At 43.4% G+C, this 23,962-nt stretch overlaps 1 protein-coding gene across 1 annotated transcript in view; it reads right to left on the bottom strand.

Annotated features, from left to right (window-relative positions):
• GRXCR1 (glutaredoxin and cysteine rich domain containing 1) overlaps positions 1-7,213 on the bottom strand; it is a 68,497-nt gene extending 61,284 nt beyond the window's left edge. Inside the window, exon 1 of the mRNA XM_061584745.1 lies at positions 6,825-7,213. Within this exon, the coding sequence (XP_061440729.1) occupies positions 6,825-7,213 (389 nt within the window). The remainder of the gene's footprint in view (positions 1-6,824) is intronic.
• Positions 7,214-23,962: the final 16,749 nt, after the last annotated feature.

Genomic DNA, 23,962 nt, shown 5'->3' with positions numbered 1-23,962 from the left:
TTCTCTTATTTGCATATATGTGTATGTATATGTTTGTGTGTATATCTCTGTGTGTGTGTGTGTGTATTTAGTAGACATTGTTCCTTTTTTAAATAATGTACATCACATAGTGAACATGAGGACATCACAGACTAATCCAGGCCACATTCATGCCATATATCTATTCCACTATAATTGTACTTTGAACAGGCATGGTTTTCCCCAAAGAATCCTGGGAACTGTAGTTTGTGAAGGGTGCTGAAAGCTTAGGAGTGCTCTATTCCCCTCACAGAGCTCCAGTCTTCAGAGTGGTTTAACAATCAGTCCCTCTTCCAAGAGAACTCTGGGAATTGTAGCTCTGTGATGGAAATTGGGGTCTCCTAGCAACTCTCAGGTGTCCTATCAGCTGTCAACATTCTTCACAAACTGCATTTCCCAGGATTCTTTGAGGGACGGCATGATTGTTTAAAGTAGAGTAATAGTGGAATAAATGTATGGTACGAATCAGACTGTAGTCAGATTTGGTGACATCAATGAGGGCAAATGAAGGGGCATTGCCTGAAGTCCTCTCTCTCTCTCTCTCTCTCTCTCTCTCTCTCTCTCTCTCTCTCTCTCAAAAATCTATTTAAAAGGCTTTGAACTGAGATAAATAATGGGGTATAAAAAGGTATGCACTCATGCACACCAGTTCCTGGCTTACTTTTTTAAAAAAAATCCTGGATAGCCTCCTGGCAACATTTTCATTCCCTGAAAAAGCACTAAGATGTGTAGACACTCTTTTAGGTGAAAAAATGTGTGTCCAAAATTCAGCTGACAAAAAATTGACAGTCCTTTCTTAGACTTGACTCTGTTGCCTTTCTGGGCAAAAGGCAGGGAAACCAGCTAGTGACTGTAGCATGGCACTGCCTTTGTTGTTTTCTCCTTCCTTCAATACCTTCCTCCTATTTTTAGCTGAAAAGAGTTTCTGTAACTAGGTCAAGTGTGTGGACCTTTCTTAGTTGGAGAGAATTTAAAAGCCGTGTTAGGCCCAAAGGATCCTTACAGGAAACAGTTCCAGTTAAATCTCGGACAATGATGGGGAGATTCCTTTCTGGGCAATCTTCCAGCTGCCACATACCAGTAGTGGGTGGGGCCTGAGGCAAAAGTGGGCCAAGAAGCAAATGTAAATGTTGCCTTTGTACAGGAGGCAAGTTTCTACACACACTCACACACGTCTCTCTATCCAGACGAGCAAGAGGCATTATTACGGTTCAAGGACATACTCCAGCCAGGCAAAAGCACTCAAGGAGGATATGAAGCAGGGCTGATGTGGATTGTAGCCTGAGAAGAAGGGATAGGGAGGCCTGAAGGGCCACATCTAGGATATCATTGTTGACAGACTCTATGACAGAGTGACAGAAATCTGCATCACTCTGGCTAGATTGTTCAGATGCCAGGTGTCTTCTTCTAAATCTTTTCCATAGGTTACATGATGAATTACTCAGTTCAAATTAAATAGACTTGTGCATTTTATTAAAATCAAGCTCATCAAATGGTAAGATTTTACAGAGGCTGCAACTCCATTACTTTGGAGGCAATAGCATCACAGACTGGTTGGTATACATTCTCATCATTTGATAGCTCTCAGCAGAATGTATTAACTCCCTTGGTTGAACAGTAATGCCTTTGAGAGACACTGACTTTGAGATATATGAACGCTGAGACTAAGCTATGATGTCTGTTTTACACACCCAAGTCACATCTCTTGATCTTGCCAAGAGAGGGGTACCTGAACTATCAGTGAGTTGGAGAAAGTGTTAGGTGAAGAAGAGAGAAAACTAGAGAAAGGTTATGGGAAACAACCATGGCTTTGTCATTGTGCAGCAACATAGGCTACTGTGGAAGCTGGCTGTGTGGATAAGTTCAAACCACTTGTTGAAGAGTACACCTTAAATGCTTATTGGTGGTAGGGCTCTGCAGAAAACTGTACAAAAGATGATCTCCAGGTAGATTTACTTTAAATATACTGTTAGTTGGTTACAGGGCCGGTTCTAAAGGGCGGCCAGGTGGGGCACTGGCCAAGGGGCCCCTCTTCTTCCCTTCCACAACTCATGCCAGGATCGCTGCAGCAGATCGCACGGCGAGAGCTTTGGAGTTCCGCCATTCCCTTGCTTAACCTACCTTGTTCTGCGGTTGCACATGAGCCAAGATGGCGGCAAAGGCTTCAGCCCCTTAGGGAAACCTTGGCCACCATCTTTGTTAAGGGCAGCGCTGTGTGTCCAACTGCAGAACAGCTGAGAAAGGTAGGTTAAGCAAGGGAATGGCGGGACGTGCTATCTGCGGCAGCGATCCTGCCATGAATCACAGAAAGGTAGCACCGGGGCCTGGGGCAGGCTTGTGCCCAAGGGCCCCGACATGTCTGGGGCCGGCTCTGGTTGGTTAGCTGCTGAAATGCAGATTCATAACAGAGAAGCAACTCAGAACCAGCTATCTGAGCTCTCTTTCTCCTAGCATCAGGAACTGATCATGCCCCTCATACTTCGTCTTTGCTTCTTTCCCCTTCTGCTTTCAGCAGATTGTCCTAGATGTTGTGTAGATGGGCCCCTGAGCTGATGGTTTGACATTACAAACTCTGCAAGTGGAGGCTGTAGGAGAAACTTCAGAGAAAGAGATTTTCATAATCATTTGCACAGCGATGTAGAGGGAGTCAGTCCAAAGTTGTTCAGTTCCTTATGAGGGGGCCTCTTTGAATAGTGAAAGTGTTGCATATTATATAGTGATGCCTTCTTTGAAGCTATGAATCTCCTCTCTATGCAGCTGCCTGCTTTGAATTCTATATGCATGGCTGGGCATTGAGAACACATCCACCCCCGACATTTTTATGCATACAAAGTAACATGTTCTAGGAATGCAGCTGATGCACATTCATACTGCAATGCTAATTCTGGTTCCATTGAATTAAGTAGCTGCATATGTCTTTTGATACAGAGTGGAATTCACATCACCATTCAGAGCCACTTGTTGTTGCATGTGACTCTTTACAGAGCCACTGGGCTAGCTTATCTACTTGGGCTCATATATCCCTGCCTAACCATTGCATTCATCAGTAGAGGTTATGTTGTATGTCATAAGATTTCTGTTCCTCAATTCTTAGTAGTAGGTCATTCAGTGTAGCAGCACCTTTCCTATGATCATCAAGCAAGCATCTTCTGCACTAAGTTTCAGGCATTTGCTGATAACATACCTGTTTACTCAAGTTTTCCCTGCTATATGACCAGCCTTGTGTTTTGAGGGGTTTGGTGATTATTATTTTATATATTTCTTATTGTTCACCACTTAGATGATCTTATTAGATTAAGCAGTATATAAATTTGATTATAAATATTTAAATAAATAAAATGAGCAGCAATTATAATCAATAATATCAACATTTATCAATATCAATCAATAATCAAATTTCAAGGCTTCAAAAGACTTTAAAATTAAATAATAGATATTTTAATCTTTTCTATTTTCTTGGAATGCAAATATTTGCAGTTTATATTACCCAACAGGCTATAATCGTTTGCCACTGAAATCAAATTATTTACTTCTGAGTTGATAGGCATAAGATTTGACTGACTTATTTCTTCAGAATTCCTATGTTTATTATAAAAAGCAGGTTGCAGTTTAAATATACAGAATGGGAAGGAATTCAGATGAAGCAATTTAATCTTTTCCACAGCTAGTGAGAATCAGGCCTTATTAAGACAGAAAGCTCTAATTCAGTTTTCACTCCCTCTCCCTTACAATGTTTCTATGTGAAAACTGTTACTGGCATTTTTCAATATCAAATATAATATTTGTGTTTGAACTGGTTGTATAAGGTTAAATAAGAAAGATTTTTTAAAATTGTGGCTAAACCTGTTAAAATTATATATCACTGTGATATACCCACACATTTCCATTCTTAATCTGTTTTCAGAGGTTCAAAATTAATGTTTCACATATGTAATCATTTCAACACTTAACATGATGTGCAAATAGCATTCATTATTTTAACCTGAAAGTCACCAGAAGAAAAGCATGATAAGAGAAATTCATAATTTATTTGCAACCTTATATCTCCCTAGGAATTATTGGGTTGTTTTCAATGGTGATAGTAAGCAGAACAGGGAGAGAAGCAATTTTAGGTGATGCCCCCTCCCACCTGAAGTCCCATTTGGTGATGGAAGCCATACTGTCAGCTGAGCAACACTGTTGGATACAATCCATTGTCTTTCTCATTAGCTAAGGTAGGCATGATTCAGCCAAACGTAAGCATATTTAAGTCCTGTCAATTTCAATGGCTGAGAGTAATAGTGCACTTGTTTGCATGTCTGCTCAGGAGAAAGGAACACTGAGTTCAATGGGACTTACTCCCAGAGAAGCAGTCATAGGATTATAGCCTTCAGCATGTACTCAACTCTCCCACTGAAATAGTGGGTCTTAAAAGTGCTTAGCAGAGGCTGGATCATGACCCCCCTGCATGTATAAACTAGGGATGGGTGAGAAATTCAACTCAGTTTGCATTTCAAGCCAAATCTATCAAATTTGCACTTTCCAGAACAATATGAGAACTAAAACATCTATTAGCTATTAGCTACCAGGCTAAGTTCAAGGTGCTGGTTTTGGTGTACAAAGCCCTATACAGTTTGGGACCAGGATACATGAAATACCATCTTACCCCTTATATACCCAGTTGATCATGGCACTCTGCAGCTAAGGGCCTTCTGCAGATACCGTCTTATCAGGAGATCCGTTCCGCACAACATAGGAAGCGGACCTTTAGTGTGGCGGCACCTACCCTTTGGAATTCCCTCCCCTTAAATATTAGACAGGCACCATCTTTGTTGTCTTTTCAGCATCTACTGAAGACCTTCCTCTTTCAACAAGCCTTTTAAGTATCCCAGTTTGTGTCTATGTTGGACTTGCTTTTAATATGTTTTTAAAGCTTTTTTTTTTTTAAAGATGTTTTTAAGGATTTTTGTTTAATATGCTTTTAAGGATATTTTGTTGTAATATATTTTAAAGTATGTTTTTATGATGTTTTAGAGTGTTTTTAGTGCTTTTGTTTGCCGCCCTGGGCTCCTACTGGGAGGAAGGGCAGGATATAAATCCAATAAATAGCCATCCTTCAAAATTTGCAGTTAGTCAAATTGTGCAATACAGTTTGCCAACCAAGCAATGTTTACAAAAAACTATGTGTTAAAGGAAGGTGTGCATAAAAATGAATATATAAATGAAAATAACATACAAAAATGCATTACATGATAAATAGTTTGCAAAAATGTGCAGATTAGTCAAAACTGCCTACAAAAATGTGTTTATTAGGAGAAAGTTGTACTAAAATGCAGCAGAATTTTCAGGAGGATTTTTTAATTTTAAAAAGTACTGCAAAAATGTGGAGGACTGAATTTAAGATTGGAAAAATAAGCAACTGAGAACTGAAGTTGACAGAACCTTCTGTCCCTAGTATAAACCAACAGTGGCTTTCAGAGGTTAAGCTGGATGCCACTACAGCTTAGCACTGCCAGGGCTACAATCAGGAACAGGTAAAAAAAGGATGATACAAGACAGAGCCTTTGAGCATTTGCTGAGTCCTTTTGTTTCACCACCAAGGACCACTTCAAACATGACAAGATTCATACCTGTAAGAAAAGTCATGCAAACGGCATACACTACTCTTCTTGATTTTAATTTAATTCACTAATAGGCAAAAAACCTTGCGGTTTAAGAATGTACCTATAGCCCACAGATATTTCTACCAAACTTTAAAAAGCAGGGAAATTGGGCAGCTATAGTGAATGCACCAGGGGAGCAGGAGACCTGACCTAACCTTCTCTCTGAAATATTGTACTGCCCTACAAATTTGTCAAAATGCAAACACAGTAGTATGTCATAATAACATTGTTGTTGTGGGGACCATGTAACAATATGATGTTCCCTTTTTACAACAAGAAATTGGTATATTTAAACAGGTCTGAGTAACCACACAAGATCTGGTGTTAAAAGGCAATGTGTCCAACTGAGTCAAGCTTAAAATGGAATGGCAAGAAGCTGCCCGTTTGAGGTGATGGTTTCCAAAGGAAGCACCATTTTTAGTTATCTGGTGCTGCCCTCCTCCCAACATCCCCATGTGCTCTGGTCCTGCCCCCTCCTGACTGACCTTTTACATATGGAACATAAAGGTATGCTGGGGGATTCTGAGTTCAGCTGATCATGGTGAGAATGTTTTCTGCAGTCAGGGAATCTGACTGCATAGAGCTCATGTTCATGGGAAGAATTCCAGTGGATGTAGTTAGAAACTTCCTGCAGATGTTGACGCTCAATGTAAAAAAGCTCAGGAGAGGAGGAGACACAGGGGAACATTCAGAGAGGAGCCTGGGTGTCCACCCCCATGCCCTTACACAATTTGAGCCTTCACACATTATGTTGATCACCTGTATATCCCAATAGTGCTTGAAAAAAAGATATTTAATGCAACATGTGGTGAATTTTTTTTCAGGCACCTTTTGGGTGTTCCCTTTGAGGTGATGGTGGTGGAAATTTAGCCTGCACTGGCTTCCATTTGGCCATCAGTGATGTAAATACCGGGCTATATTGAAGGGAAGAGAGTGTCAATTTTATTTTTTGCTTTGGGCGCAAAAATATCAAAGGCTGACCTCCAGGTCAAAACGTGTGCACCCAGAACCTCTCATTTTAGAAATTAATCTCTGTTGTGTTGTTAAGAGCTCTGAATTCTGTGCATGCATAGACAAAAATGTGGAGCATGCTCTGGGATATATGAAAGAAGAGACAGAAAGTGATTCTAGACTAGGAGCAAAGTCATTTTACTTACCTCAAACACTTTTGTTAAATTGTCGAAGAGAACTTGACCAGCACTGACTTTGTGCTTGACTCCTCTAACTGTGCCATTTTTGCTGAGGATGTTGACTCTTTTAGTGCCAAATCCCCTCTCTTTGGCAGCTCTCACGAAAATGAGCATATCATCAGCCTCATTCTCGTTTTCATCACATTCAGATCCAAGGTTCCCATTGTGCTGTCCTTCTGCCTCACTCAGCCTGCTGTTTAGGTCAGTTTCTGAGCTGCTAGTGCATTCCGAATCTAGGGAATCAGATGTTTCCCCATCAGCATACACCTCTTTTAGCACTCTCCCGCTATGAGAAGATGCAATTCGAAATCGGACTTTCCTCGGCTGCCTCTCACCCTCACCCTTGGTGTCGCTCTTAAACATTGTCCCATCTATTGATATAAGCCGCTTACATTGTCCTGGTCTAGGCTGTCATCACATTTGCCAGATTCTCACACATAAAACAATATCAAAGTTGTTTTCCAGTGACAGCGGCACTGCTCATATGAAGCCAACATCTAAAGGAAAGAGGATTCCCAAGAAGCTACAGCTCTGTTCAGCAATTAATAATGAATGTGTGTGTGTGCTATGGTTACCTTTAAACTAAAACCTGTAAAATGAGACAATCAATTAAATATGAATGATCCATTGCATATGTTTCTCAGTGGCAGAAGGGAGAGGGAAGGAAAAGAGTATGATTTTTTTTAAAAATTAAAAAGATAGCTGAAGCTATATCTAAGATATATATGTTCATTTGCATGGGTTAATAGGGAAGCAGTTGAAAAAGATAGAATGCAAGATCTTCCTGCTCTCCAGTTAACCAGACAACTGGGGATGGGTCCCCAACTGGTCCTTGGAGCTATCTGCAAGCTGACATCCTCAAATGACATGTTCTGGAGCAATCTTAGGCCAGTTACCTGTTTCACTTTCCAAGCCAAGTCTTCTTAAAGTTGCTCAAGTGGCAGCTTGCAGTATGTGGAAAGCTGGCTCACCATCAACTTAGGCAGCTGTGTTGCTATTATGTCCTCAAGCAAAATGTTCAAGAGCAGGGGCAGGGAAGATGTGACCCTCTAGATGTTGTTGGGCTCCAAGTCCCATCAGCCCCAGCCAGCATGGGCCAATGGTCAGGGATGATGGAAGTTGGAATCCAACAACATCTGGAAGGCTGCAGGTTCCCACAGCTGTTCTATAGCAATATTAGGCCAGTCTGCATCACACCTATCCGATGGCAGCTATTATTATCTGGTAAACTGACTCATGATGAAGTTGGAGAAGTTTTGACTCCATCTCATCTATGTGACCCCCCACCTCTCTCACTTCCTCCAAGTCTTTCCTTAAATGCCACTCGGGAGGGCAGTCTTTGCCTTGTCCTCATGCAATTGAACCTACACATGTTTACTCAGAAGGAAGTTCCACTTCATTTTTCCCACATTCTTCCCCACCCCACCCCCTTGTTTCTCTTTCCATCCATCCCTCTCTCTGTTTGTCCTCCTGTGCCGATTTTTAGGCTGACTGGCTTGTAAAATAATATATTGCTTACAGAAGAATTTCACATCGTTTTGTGATGCCCTAGATTTGCTACTGAAATTTTGTTTAATGCCAAGATCAAAGGGCTTTTGGAAATACCCCCCCAAGAAAAATACCAGAGGGATGTTGGGAGAAGGTGAAAGAGTTTCAATAAGACTAGCAAAATGTCAGGGGGAGCAGGGTTCACAGTCTCCATGAGGAACTAATACAATATTTTAAATGTATACCAACTGTTTCCCTGCTCTTCAGCTTCTTCTATTTTAAGGCTTGAATCTTTCCATGAAAGTAAAAACAGAATTCAGATTAAGGTTTTAAGTTATTCAAACATACATGGTTTTTACCAGTATCCTGTATTAATCCAGTCCCAGAAGACATTTTTTCTCATATATTGATAGCTTTTAAAAGTTAAAAACATCTGTATATCTCTGTATTTGTATGATGCCAGCTTGACATCTTAAGTCAATGGAAAACTGACCTTCTTGGTGGACCTGATGATGAACTCTGCTTCTCAAATGTTTGTGATTGTGATAATTATTACTTATGAGTTACAATTGTTGAAGTTTAATCATACTTAGGGTGCTTCAGACAAAACATGAACTGTAACTAAGGTTTTTTCTTGGATTTACAACTTATGATTTTTCTGGAGGAGAACTTGTGGAGGAGTATAGCAGCCAAGATCTCCTCTCCAGGAGCCTATACACTCACACATTCACATTAAGCCATGGATTGGCTTAGCATAACAAGCAAACCATTTCACTTTCTGATAATGGTAGGCTAGATATATTTACCAATACTATTATCACTGGGAAAATAACAAATATCAGTTTTCTCACTGAATGTCCAGCACACCTGTAGGGACACATTTCCACCTATGGAGGCTCATCAGTGGAAGAGTTTCCCTGCCAACAATTGGCATATATTGGCATGCTAATGGTTTCCTTTCATTATCTGCATGAAAATGCTGTTGGGATGGGGAAGAAATTTAATGTGATTCTCATTTAAAGGCAAACCTGCCTAATTTGTACTTTCTAAAAATATATGCAAATAGCCATCTTTCAAAAGGATAGGACTCCTACTTGGAGAAAAGGTGGGATATAAATCTAATAAATAATAATAATAAATAAAATTCATACTTCTCTGAATTTTGCAATGCAGTTCTCCATACAAGTAATGTATGGAGTACATGTATGGTGTACAAAAATGCATATACTTGGCTACAGTGTGAAGATAAATGCATATGTTAGTGACAATAACATACAAAATACATTATATCTGGGAAAATTGTTTTCCAAAAATATGTATATTACAAACTTGCAGTAAAATGCTGGTATATTTTCATGAGGGCTTGTTTTTTAAAAACAAAATTGCAAACTAATGTGGAAATGAGAATAGAGCTGAATATTGGAAATGAAAAATGGAGAGAAACCAAAAACAACAGTCACCCATCTCTTGTTGGGATCAGCCTCCAAATAACCTCAAGCAGCAATGCCAGGAGAACTAAAAGAGGCCTATGCCTGACATTGATTGCAACTCAGAGGTCGTAAGCTGTTTTTGCAAGCCAAGCTGCTGCCTCTTCCCATTGCTGTGCTCACCCTCTTGCTTCAGCTGCCTTCAGCTGTGTTCCTAGTCCTTCCTGCGTTGTTGCTGCAACACATCAGATGATTGCCCCATCAGCAATTGTGTAATCTTCCTGCTCAGTCAAAATAGACACTTGTATTCACCTGAGATCCGTGACAAATTTTGCAAAGCTGGTAACAAGGAACAGCAGAAACATCTCTGGCACCTTGCTAGGAGAGAAGGCAATTTAGATGTGTTTTTTTACTTATAGGTGGTGTGTTTTTTTAATCATGAACTGCTGGAGTGAACCACTACCCTTCACTGTCTGAAAATCACACAGAACTATTCAGCATTAACATACTGTATGCAGCACTTTACAGACATTATTTCAGTCATTCTTGCAATAACCCTGTATTGTAGGTCTGTTATTATGTATTTCAGATGCAGAGCAGGTGCTGAGTCTTAGAATAGTGGCTGACTTGTGAATACAGAGCTGTGGTGAGATTTGAACTGGGAGCTCCCCAGGGCATTCTCCTAAATCAGTGCACAACCCCAGCTCTCCTAGTTCAGCCTTTCCCAACTAGTGGGCCACCAGATGTTGTTGGACCATGTGACGTCCTTACCTGGCACCACCTGTGTCGCTCTCACTCATGGCTACCAGCAGTCAGGATCGTCGTGTTTATTTTTACCTCTCTCTGCTCTAGCACAGATCTCAAAAGATCCCCCTGCTAGGCCACACTACCCAACACTCTGTGTATCCAATATAACCTCTAGACTGTGCCTTAGTCTCTTCCTGGTTATTTTGATACCTTGTGTCTGTGTGTATAGGTAATTCCCAACCCCCCTGAAGCCTCTTGCCTATGAAGCTCACAGCTCTGGGTTGCTCTGTGGTACTGGATGTTGATACAATATCTCTTCCTTCACCGCTGCCACCATTCGATACTATTTCTTCTTCAGCCTTGGTTACTCTGCCTCCCCCCTGGTCTGTGCCCCCCCAGCTTTAAGTAAACCAAGAAAATATTTATTGATAACACTAAGAATAACAAGATTACTTATAGATTTCATTGACAAGCATATGGTTTCATATATGTTTCTCTTATGTTCCTAATTCCTACTATTTGCCTCAGAACTCCCAATCCAATATCTCAACAGCTACCTCTTACTCTCCACATCAACCTCCCTGTCCAACCCCCACCACGACTCAACTCTCATCCTCTCATTTATACCTTCAGCCATTCAAACACACAGCCAATCATCATTCAGCATTCTACAGCCCATGTACTCCCCCTTCTCACTCACTCCACTTACCATATTTCCTATAATAAACCTGCACTTACCATATTTACATTACATTCACATACAGGAACATCACAGACCACAATTCCCATCATTCCTGACCATTGGCAATGCTGGCTGAGGCTGATGGGAGTTGTGGTCAAGCAACACCTGGTGGCCCTAATTGGGAAAGGCTGTCCTAGTTGAATGCCTCATGGTTCTGCATGCAGACTGGCAATCACCCTGGAATCAAAGGGACATAACAATATTTCTTTCATCTCATCTAAGCTTCACAGCTGCTAACACAACCAATTAATGAATAATGACAAGTATACAGAAAAAGCATTCCACAGTAACCCAACTCAGCTCACTGCTGGTTACTTGGCAATAGTGGACTTGCTGTCTATATAAATAAATAAACAAGCCATGCCCTGTAGCCATTGCTAGTTATGTGGCAGTTTCTGCCACAGGTCTTTCCATCTATCAGAGTTCACTTTCCTTTCTGCTCTCTCATCTATCTGCTTCCATCCCTTCTTGTCTTTCTCTTCTTCCTTGATTTTCTCACTTCAGCTTCTTTACTCTGGTACTGTCCTGTCCAGAGCCGGAAGGACGAGGCTGAGACGAGGGTGCAAGTAAATCTCATTTTATTAGAGTAATGGATACATCAAAGGCATGGCGCTTCATAGAAAACCCTGTGCTAACTCACTAGAATCCCTAACTACACTCTAGACATGCTCTGCGGCGTATGAAGAAAGTTGACTCAGCAACCCCCCCGTACTCTGCCAGCTTAAGTAGGGAACATTTTCGAGCGTAATCTCTGACTCCTTCGCAAGTCCTTTCTCTGCCCTGTCCGCTTCTCACGGCAGCGGGCACGAGGCGACAGGGAGCGGGTCTCCAACGGTTCATCGGAAGACACCTGCTCCGGAGTAGGCTCGAGGTCAGTAGGCTGTGTCACATTGTTGGCATCCTGAGAACTGCTTGGCTGGGGAAGAGTTGGCAGAGTCTCCTGAACTTCCCCCAATGGCTCCTCTGCGACAACTGGGGGCGGTGCTCTCTCTGCTTCTGAGATCGTGCTATCAGTGGGAATTGGCCCAAGTTCAGGCTCACTTCCCCTCCCAAGGTCCTGCTCAGACTCAATAACTGCTGGTTCTTCCACACCCTCAGACAGCTGAGGCGCCTGCAACTCATGCCTCCTCCCTTCCTGCCCCTGAAGGGAGAGCCGAGGCTCAACAGGTACTTCTCTCCTTCCAGCCTCACTCCAACAGCCTTCCTTTAACTGACTTCCCATTCTCTTTGCTCCCCATTACGTGCCCCTGATTTTCACAGCTCATGGTCCAAGGCCTTACAAAGCTGACATTACATCCATAGTTCTTGTGGAGGTGTTTCATTTGAGGAGTCCTGGAGCAGCTAAGAATGCTTTGACCTTGAGGTCTTAGGCCATGGGAAACATTTTTCAACCCAAAGGCCACAGTCCCTTCTGGTCAACCTTCCAAGGCCCATATGCCAGTGGGGGTGGGGCCAGAGGCAAAAGTGGTCAGGGCAACTGATGTAAATTCTCCATTTGTACAGAAGGCTGGTTTCTACACACATTCACACACCTCTCTTTATCCTCCAGAAAAACATTATCAGAGCTGAAGGACACATTCCAGCCAGGCAAAACCACTTGGGGTATGAAAATGAGGGTTGTGGCCTGAGGAAGAGTTCCAAGGGCCTGATAAGGAGGTCTGGAGGGCCTTATTCAGCCCCAAGGCCTAAGGTTGCCCACCCCTGCCTTAAACTTTTTGACAACTAGAGATTATGAGTTTTTCAAAGCTCTTGTCAGATTAACAGGCAAATTACCCAAGTTCTTCTAAAAGAGAGAGAAAAGAACTTGAGTAATTTTTCCAAGCCAATCTGAAGGTTTACCCATTCCAGGCAGCAGTTACAGGCATTGATATCTGTATTAGATCACATAGCCGCTCTGGATTGGTTCACAGGAACTTTGCCCCATCTGTTGCAATTCCTCTAATTTATTTGATCTACAGCAAAATCCTGCACTTGTCTGCTCAGATGTAATGTCCACTGGGTCCACTGGGGGTTATTCCCTAGCAAGTTGTTGCAGGAATGCAAGCTTAGGTTGCTCCTTGTTGATCATTGATCTCAGTTGTTTCTGTGTGACCCTCTGCACCTTTAGAGTATTTATTTATTTATTTATTTATTTATTTATTTATTTATTTATTTATTTATTTATTTATTTATTTATTTATTTATTTATTTATTAAATTTCTATACCGCCCCATAGCTGAAGCTCTCTGGGTGGTTCACAACAAATAAGCATCTGAAGTACAAGTAAAAAGCCATATATAACACAAGTTAAAAATGAATTAATTAAGCAAAAAATGTAAACATAATGAAACACATAACTAACTGCAAAACTCAATACTAAATATGAAAATGGTAAAAATGTGAAATTGGTAAGAATGTTAAAACGTTAAGATAATTAAAAATTAACATATTAAAAAATTTAGATGTTTAAATGTTTGAGATGTTAAAAATGTTTAAAATGCCTGGGAGAAGAGGAAGGTTTTTACCTGATGCCGAAAAGATAGTAGTGTTGGCGCCAGGCGTACCTCATCAGGAAGGGTATTCCAGAGTTCGGGGGCCACCACTGAAAAGGCCCTTTTTCTCGTTGCCACCCTCCGGGCTTCTCTCTGAGTAGGCACCCGGAGGAGGGCCTTTGATGTTGAGTGCAGCGTACAGGTAGGTTCATATCGGGAGAGACGTTCCATCAAGTATTGTGGTCCCAGGCCATGTAAGGCTTTATAAGTTAAAACCAGCACCTTGAATCGGGCCCGGAAACATATAGGCAGCCAGTGCAAGCGGGCCAGAATTGGTGTTATATGTTCAGACTGCCTGGTCCCTGTTAACAGTCTGGCCGCCGCATTTTGCACAAGCTGTAGTTTCCGAACCGTCTTCAAAGGCAGCCCCACGTATAGTGCATTGCAGTAGTCCAATTTAGAGGTTACCAGTGCATGGACAACTGAAGCAAGGTTTTCCCTGTCCAGATAAGGGCATAGTTGGACCACCAGCCGAAGTTGGTAAAAAGCGCTCCGTGCCACCGAGGCTACCTGTGCCTCTAGTGACAGGGATGGTTCTAGAAGAACTCCCAAACTACGAACCTGTTCCTTCAGGGGGAGTGCAACCCCATCCAGGACAGGGTGAACATCCACCATCTGATCAGGAGAACCACCTACTAACAGCGTCTCAGTCTTGTCTGGATTGAGCCTCAATTTATTCGCTCCCATCCAGTCCATTATCGCAGCCAGGCATTGGTTCAGCACCTTGACAGCCTCACCTGAAAAAGATGAACAGGAGAAGTAGAGCTGCGTGTCATCAGCATACTGATGGCATCGCACTCCAAAACTCCTGATGACGGCACCCAGCGGCTTCATGTAGATGTTAAAAAGCATGGGGGATAGCACTGACCCCTGCGGAACTCCATATTGGAGAGCCCAGGGTGTCGAGCAAAATTCCCCAAGCACTACCTTCTGGAGACGACCCGTCAAGTAGGAGCAGAACCACTGCCAAGCAGTAACTCCAACTCCCAGATCAGCGAGTCTCCCCAGAAGGATACCTCCCGACAAAGGTCATCATACAGGGCGACCAAGGCCGTCTCCGTGCCAAAACCGGGCCTGAAACCCGATTGAAATGGATCCAGATAATTGGTTTCATCCAAGAGTGTCTGGAGCTGGTCCGCAACCACTCTTTCTAGGACCTTGCCCAGGAATGGGATATTTGCTACCGGCCTGTAATTGTTAAAATTTTCTGGGTCCAGGGAAGATTTCTTCAGAAGTGGTCTCACCACCGCCGCTTTCAGGCAGCCAGGGACCACTCCCTCTCGTAATGAGGCATTAATCACTTCCCTAGCCCAGCCGGCAGTTCCAACCCTGCTAGCTTTTATTAGCCAGGAGGGGCAAGGGTCCAACATAGAAGTGGTTGCACGCACCTGTCCAAGCACCTTGTCAACGTCCTCGAGCTGCACCAATTGAAACTCATCCAAATAATCATGACCAGACTGTGCACCGGATACCTCATTTGATCCCACTGCTGTAACATTGGAGTCCAAGTCCTGATGGATGCAAGAGATTTTATCCTGGAAGTGCCTAGCAAATTCATTACAACAGGCTTCAGATTGATCTATCATGTCCCGAGGACCAGAATGTAACAGCCCTCAGACAATTTTAAAAAGCTCCGCCGGCCAGCAGATAGAAGATTGTACAGTGGCAACAAAATATTGTTTTTTTGCTGCTCGTACTGCCCCTAAGTACAACTTGGTATAGGCACTTACCAGCGCAGAATTGCATCCATCAGGAGTTTGTCTCCATCTGCACTCGAGCCGGCTCCTGTACTGTTTCATCGCTCTCAGCTCTGGAGTATACCATGCAGCTGTATGAGCTCTACCCAGGAGAGGGCGCTCAGGAGCGATCATGTCAGCTGCCTGGGTCATTTCAGTATTCCACAATTCGACTAGGGTTTCGACAGGAGCGCCAGCCCTATCAGCCGGGAAACTCCCCAGAGCCTTTTGAAAGCCATCCAGATTCATTAGTCTCCGGGGGCAGACCATCTTAACAGGTCCCCCACCCCTGCAGAGGGGAGAAGCCGCTGTAAGTCTAAACTTCAACAAGCAGTCATCTGTCCATGACAAAGGGGCTGATCTAAGACTCCCTACTTTCAGATCACCATCGCCATGTCTAGTTGCAAAAATCAGGTCTAGAGTATGCCCTGCCACATGTGTTGGGCCAATAGTGTATTGGGACAGCCCCATGGTTGTCATGGAGACCATGAAGTCCTGAGCCGCCCCAGATAAGGCGGCCTTGGCATGGATGTTGACATCCCCCAGCACCAAAAGTCTAGGGGATCTCAACAATACATCCGAGACCACCTCCGTCAGCTCAGTTAGGGAGTCTTTTGGGCAGCGGGGTGGGCAGTACACCAACAGAATCCCCAATCTGTCCCCCTGACCCAACACTAGGTGCAAACACTCCAGAACAGTAGCTAATTGGACAGGGTGCTTTGAGAGAGAGATGGAACTCCTATAGACCACAGCAACCCCCCTTCCCCGGCCCTCAGATCTGCCCTGATGCTGAACCAAGTACCAAGGTGGGCATAGCTGGGAGAGACTGACCCCTCCCTGCTCACCCACCCAGGTCTCTGTTATACATGCCAGATCGGCTGCCTCATCCACAATTAAATCGTGGATGAGAGAGATCATATTATGAACCGATCTGGCATTCAAAAGCAGCATCCGGAGATCCGAGAGCTGGATCAATACATGTCCAAGAAATTAGTCAATTGACTGCCCTGGATGAGGTTGTACTCCCCTGAATGAGGTTGCACTCCCCTTAAAGGAGCAGGTTCACAGTCCAGGGATGCTTATGGATCCAGCTTTGTCACTGGAGGCCCAGGTAGCCTTGGTGTCTAGAAGTGCCTTTACCAGCTGTGGCTGGTGTGACAGCTATAGCTGTTCCTAGACCAGGAAAGCTTGACCACAGTAGTTCAGGTATTGGTGACTGATTGGATTACTGGAATGCACTCTGCATGGGACCTCCCTTGTGCTTGATCCAGAAACTGCAGTTGATGCAGACTGCTGTAGCATGGTTGCTGACAGGAGTCACACCGTCAGTGAATATATAACATCCCTGCTCAGAGATCTCCACTAGTTACCTGCTTGTTACCAGGCCAAGTTCAAAGTGTTACTATTACTTTATAAAGCCCTTAACATCTTGGGACCAGTTTACTCGAGGATTACCTTACTCCATATATGCATGCTCAACCACTTCAATCTGTGCAATTTGCAGTGTTACAGAGGCTGCATATTAGCTCCTCACTTATACGAAATACATCTTTTAGTTTGGCAGCATCCACACTTTACAACTCCCTGCCTACAGTATTAACATCAGGTGTGCATGCTGTACTCTTTTAGCACTTGCTTAAAACAGTTTTGTTCAGGCAAGCCTATCCAGAAATGTAGAAATGTGATATGAATACAAAGCTCATTTAGAAGGTAACTCTATTATTAATTTAATTTGTTCATGTATGCCTTTTTTATTTTTATGGTCCATTGTTTTAGTTCCTACCTTTGCAAACCACATTATGAACACTTATGTGGGTAAACAATACATCTGCTTCCATCTGTAGTGCCAGGTGACTCAAGTGAAATCCACAAACACAAATTCTGTGTGTTGTTAGTCTGCTGTATATCAAGGCCATTTCACACTACATAATGGAAAGAACTTCCATAGTGCCATTTAACAGAGATCAGAGTAAGATCTCTAGGTTTGGGGACTTCTTTGCTTCAATAACCCAAACACACTCATGATTAATGGCATTTCCTAACTTTAGTATTGAGATATCAGAAATGTTTTCCTGCTCAAAACAGTTGATTTATGGTTTTATGGGTTTTTTCAGCTGCAATTTACACAAAAGAAATGAGCTAAAAATAATGACAAGAGTGAATGTATTATATTTCATACTTTGAAAGAAAGTAAAAGTTTATACCTAATATAACGCTCAAACAATATGTAAATTGTCTTGCTGCCTCTGATAACAACAAAAAAGATCCCTGCATGAACTGTGAGTGTTGATAGACTTCTGTATGCCTTGGAACAGAGAGGAAGGCATAAGTTGTATTCTGTTGATTGCTTCAGAAATTTGTACACATTTCATAACATGGTGACACCCATTGATGTCTGAATACAAATACCAAAGTTATGGCCAGAGTTCCAGATATTTCAAATACAGTAAAAGTGCACTGAAATATTTTTTCTGGGCATTTTCACAGTAAGTAGCACATCTTGAAGCTTGTAGTCCCTGTAACACTTCAGGTTGTTTTGGGTTACCAGAGATGAGATGCAGACAAGAGGTTTGCTTACAAAGAGTTAAAATTTATTGAGTAACTTACAGCATTCAGCCAAGTATTCCCAATAAAAGTGGATCAGTCCCACCGCTCTGCAGTAGCGGACATCAGAGACTGAACACCCATACCGGGCACAGGTCATGTTTATATAGCATAAATCTTGGCACATATCATTAGCATACACATGAAGTTACATATATGATTAATGAGATTATACACTTTGAAGTAACACATAATGACATCTGTTGCATATAATTGGCTGTTCTGACCTTTTCACAGAACACCTTCAAAGCAGACTAATTGTTAGAAAACTATAATATCTTTCCTGGAGCACCTTGACATCTTTTTTTGGCAAACTGCATAGCTACCATCTTTATCTCCATCTTTGCTAACAAGCAAAGCTCATCATTGACCGTTACTTGACTCGTGCACTAACAAGCAACTGCTGCATTATCTGCTCATTGACCGTCCTTCAACCCATCCACCTGCCTTTCGAGTATAACTTAGATTTAAGCCAACTATGAAATGCCTACTGATAAACATATACTTGAATATATGCCTAATTGGGCTCCTTTGATGCCTTTGAACTAACGACATACATTCCCAGCATCATACTGGGCAAGCCACCATATCCTCATTAGAACACCTAGATTAGACTGCAGGTGGCTATGAGGTGATCTGACATACCCAAGGATGCTGGGGCCTGAAAGGGGAATACAAGCCTCCAGGCAACTCAGGACTATATTCTGACTATATTGATCAGCTTAAGGCTATTATAGCTTGCTAATACAATATGCTGGCACAAGGTATACATTCCACCCCTGGATGGTCAAAGGACGTCAATATCTTCGCGTTACATTCTCTTCTTACCCCCGAAGGGGCCGGTTCTTCATTTGCCCTGTCGTTTGACCCCAAGGGTAGTCTTAACTATTTACCCATTAAAGCTACGCCAGCAGGACAAGCATATGCATATTAATATAACACCACAAATAAGAGTGAGCCCAATAGAGAAGAATTGTTTCCACCAGCCTCCTATTCCTTGAAACCATTCTACAATAGGGTTTAAAAAGGAATCATCTTCTAAATGCTTAATTCTACTGCTTTGCCGATACAATGCTGCTACACTATGATTGATTACACTCTGTAGCCACTTCCATTGCTCTTCCAAAAATGTTTGCCTTATACATTATGTTAGCTACCCCTCCTCCAGGCAACAAGACCCAGGCATAATCAGCCGAACTAAAAATGTCTCTTTGCTATCTTACCTGCCAGGCTCTATAACTTCCCACAAAAGGACTTTCTAGGGTTTTCTCAAATCTATGGGGTCCCCATAACAATCCCAAAGAGCATCTCCCTATCCATCCTGGGGGTAACCACGGCCAAGCTTTCTCCCCACAAATCCAATAACTACCATTAGGGGCTGCCCAATTAAGGCCAGGTCGTAGGGTCCAACTAGTACATATCCAGCCTTGCTCACTATTACTGGGATTGGGACATGTATGCACTGTCTGACACCCCCTATTGAAGCCCACTCGCCTCTGGAGCCTAGCTTCTGTTCTACCATGCTTTATTTGTTCCCAACAGACTTCAGGCTGTGGTGGGGCATTTACTCTCAAGGGGGTGACCCATCCTAACCCATCATGTAACTGCTCAAATCCTCCCCTAATCCGAACAGTGGAGTTGGACTTTTGGGTGTCTATTCTAACTGCTCTGGCTTGGGTGGCCCCCACATCAAACCATTTGGGTCCTCTCTCGGTATCTTGTGGGGTGACTACTGACTGTAAGGATTTCTGCAATTGCTTGGTTTCATTTAGAAAATCATAAAACGCACACAATAACCTTTTATTAAACTCCACCACCATTAAAGGAAAACCAGCAGCATGATGAGGCATCACTGAGCAGATCCAGCAGTCATATTGGTTTTCCAGCTTGGCCAGGCTATAGCTGAGTTCTACTTAACTTCAGACGCTGTCCAGACCAATGGAATGCAGCAGATTATCCACAAGCATGCAGTGAGCTGTATCATAACTGGAAAAGGAAGAACAAAGAACTTAATTCTCTCCCTCTCCCCAACCAACTATACACACTCCCACATACTAACAGACACACCATACTAAATCTTAAGCATTCAGCAGCCTTTTTAAAAAGGCAATGCTAAAATCATCGAGAAAATGCTGTTATCGCACACAGTTACATATACATAGCAACACTGCCAGCATTAAGAAAATTCTTACTCACAAACCAGCATACAGTTTCATGTGCATAACTTCACCCACATGGCTCTTCCCCATCGTGGGTTTCAGGAGGTTCCAGTTCAAGCTGATTTCTGCGGCCACAGGCAGGGTGCCAGGATTCCTCTTCCACGAACAGCGGTGTTTCCTTGGCAGCACGCAGCAGGTCTTCTGTTGAGCCACATGTGCCCCCCTGCTTCCTGAAGCGAAGGAGGATTCACAAGCCGCTCCATGGGTGACCCTCCCCGCAGGGGCCCTCTCTGACTGAGTAGATGGCTGGCTTCTTCCAGGTTTCTTTCTTTCCAGTGCTTCCAATCCAACCTGACTGTCAGAAGTTTGATTTGCTGTTTCAGACCGCTGGTTCTTTCGATTAGGGCAGCTGCTCTTGGAGGGTAGATCCAAGCCACCCCTTCCTCTTCTGCCCATTTCTTTACTTCTTTACTCTTTGCCCAGGGGCTTATGTAGACATGCAGGGACACTCTTGTCTTACCTGTGATCACTGCCCAAACAGCACACCATTCGGCCCCCTGACTTGGCTGACCTTGCTCTTCTTCCCAAGAGAAAGTTTGGTCTTCCAGCTGGTAGGCAACGGCTGCTCCCTGCTGCAAGCCAGCGTCCTCCTTATCGGGGGGAATCTTCTTTGCAATTAGCTGGCCCAACCCTCCTAGGTTGGCAGCGAGAAATTGCTTTTGCCCTTTTCCACAATAACTCAGGGGCTCAAACAACTGTAGACAACCCTCCCTGTGACTTTTAACCTTCACAGGGCGCGGGGTGCTTGTTACAGCTGGAATGCGCCCAGAGACTGCCCTCACCATAGGACTTGCTTCTCCCTTTATGGGACCATCATGGCACATCCCAGGGGTGATGTCACTGGGGGATTTTAACTCACTCATCTCTGCAGACACTGGGAGCTCCGCTTGGACTTGAACTCCCACCTGCTTCTTCCCTTTCACAGCTGGCACACACGGAACGAATGGCTTCTCTTTCGGCACGGTCTCTATAACAGGAGCACACAGAACGCAAAGATCTGGTGGGCATGCCCCTCCCTCTCCCTGCTCTGCTTCTCTAGCACACAGAGTGAAAGGAGCCAGCAGCAGCTGCCCATCTCCCACACATTCCTTCTCCTGTATTTTCTCGCACGGAGCAGAGGAATTCATCGGCAGCATCCCCTCTTCAGCCCCTACTTGAACTTGCTCTAAAGTTTCTTCCCTTACCAGGGGGTTTGCTTCCCGCTCTCCGCAGTCCTCCTCCCTGGCAGGTGCTGGCATACTCATGGCTTCTTCTTCTTCCTCCGTAACTGACGGCAACTCCTCACAGTCCACCCCCTCCAGCTGCTCATTCACCATCTGGGCCGCTTCAACCACCCCAGTCTGGGTGCTCTGCAGCTGGACTCCTGGGCCACTCTTGCCCCCTTGCAGCAGTTGATCAGGCGGGGCGTTTTCTTCCTCATATGGGGTCTCCTTTTCCTCTCCAGAGACGCTCTTTTCCTGGCACTCTCCCTTCTCTGAGAGAGGATTAGCTGCCGTCTCACCTTCCCCCTCTCCCTGATCTTCAGTTTCCGGAGAGGTGATGATGCTACGCACTTTGGTATGCTTCAGGCATTTCTTCTGGGCTCAGCGAATTAGCCTTCCTGCCCATTTTTCAGCTCTACACCACAGGTTCCGTACCCTGCTCTTCTTTCTAGCTGGTGTGCAGTCTTCCTGTGCTTCATTAGTGGCAAGACTGTCCTGCAATGTCTCCCTAATCAGGACTTTGATATCTCTTGCTTTTCCTAGCTCATCCTCGAGCTTTCCTCCCTTTAACTTCCATTCCAGCTCCTCTTGCCCGGCAGCTTGCACAGCTGTCGGCAAAAGCCAAGCTAGAGTTCCTGCACGCTGTTTTTCCCTAGCTGACCACTTTTCCAGCTTCAGAGACTCAACAGCCGTCACCAGGCCAGCTGGTGTGCAGTCCTTTTCTATTTCTGGTCAAGCTACTGGTCCCACCAGTACAGATATCTCCTTGGCCACTGGCCCCCACCTTTCATGTTGCGGCCAGCCCAGAAGGCGATTTTGCACTTCGACTTCCGTTACTTCCTCTTTCCCCCTGAGTCTAAACATACTCAAGTCTGGTATCCTGTTCGTGACGCCAATTGTAACACTTCAGGTTGTTTTGGGTTACCAGAGATGAGATGCAGACAAGAGGTTTGCTTACAAAGAGTTAAAATTTATTGAGTAACTTACAGCATTCAGCCAAGTATTCCCAATAAAAGTGGATCAGTCCCACCGCTCTGCAGTAGCAGACGTCAGAGACTGAACACCCATACCGGACACAGGTCATGTTTATATAGCATAAATCTTGGCACATATCATTAGCATACACATGAAGTTACATATATGATTAATGAGATTATACACTTTGAAGTAACACATAATGACATCTGTTGCATATAATTGGCTGTTCTGACCTTTTCACAGAACACCTTCAAAGCAGACTAATTGTTAGAAAACTATAATATCTTTCCTGGAGCACCTTGACATCTTCTTTTGGCAAACTGCATAGCTACCATCTTTATCTCCATCTTTGCTAACAAGCAAAGCTCATCATTGACCGTTACTTGACTCGTGCACTAACAAGCAACTGCTGCATTATCTGCTCATTGACCGTCCTTCAACCCATCCACCTGCCTTTCGAGTATAACTTAGATTTAAGCCAACTATGAAATGCCTACTGATAAACATATACTTGAATATATGCCTAATTGGGCTCCTTTGATGCCTTTGAACTAACGAGATACATTCCCAGCATCATACTGGGCAAGCCACCATATCCTCATTAGAACACCTAGATTAGACTGCAGGTGGCTATGAGGTGATCTGACATACCCAAGGATGCTGGGGCCTGAAAGGGGAATACAAGCCTCCAGGCAACTCAGGACTATATTCTGACTATATTGATCAGCTTAAGGCTATTATAGCTTGCTACGACAATATGCTGGCACAAGGTATACAGTCCCCACCCAGGCAATTCATCCCCTGTGAAAAATGGATGAACAAATCACATAGGCAGTGCCTACTCAAGAACACACATAAGCCCTGTTTCACACTAAATGAAGATATATGCCAAGACATCACTCCTATGCCCTGCCATGTATACATTGTGCATATCTGTGCCATGTATGAATCTACTTATCTAAAATGAATGCTTATCTAAAATATATACTTCACTTAGCTAATGAATATAAAATACTCAGCCATGAAGCTCACCATGGGTCAGTCACTGTCTCTCAACCTAGCCTACCTCACAGGGTTGTTGTGAGGACAAAATGGGGAGGGAAAGTACCAAGTGTGTCACCTTGAGCTCCCTAAAGGAAAGATGGGATATAAATTTAATAAAAAATAAAATAAGCATTATCCATTTAGCAACAACATTTCTGTTCTTTATGCCTAAAATGCCTAGGCATTTTAAATGCCTAGGCATCTAAATGCCTAAAATCAAACAGACACAAATAAATAAATGACTATTCATTATTAGCATAGCACAACTTGAGAAAACTTTGATGTTTTTGCCCAGGAAATTGTCTCTTTTCAAACCACCTTATTCCAGCTTGTGAGGAACAGAAGAAGCAGGAAATATTCATAAAGCTTACACTGTTTTCAGTGGAGTTTGTGT

Source organism: Rhineura floridana, chromosome 9 (genome assembly GCF_030035675.1).
Source record: "Rhineura floridana isolate rRhiFlo1 chromosome 9, rRhiFlo1.hap2, whole genome shotgun sequence".
Taxonomy (NCBI): Eukaryota; Metazoa; Chordata; class Lepidosauria; order Squamata; family Rhineuridae; genus Rhineura; species Rhineura floridana.
Note: the sequence above shows the minus strand (reverse complement) of the source record. Positions and strands in the feature narration are given on the sequence as shown.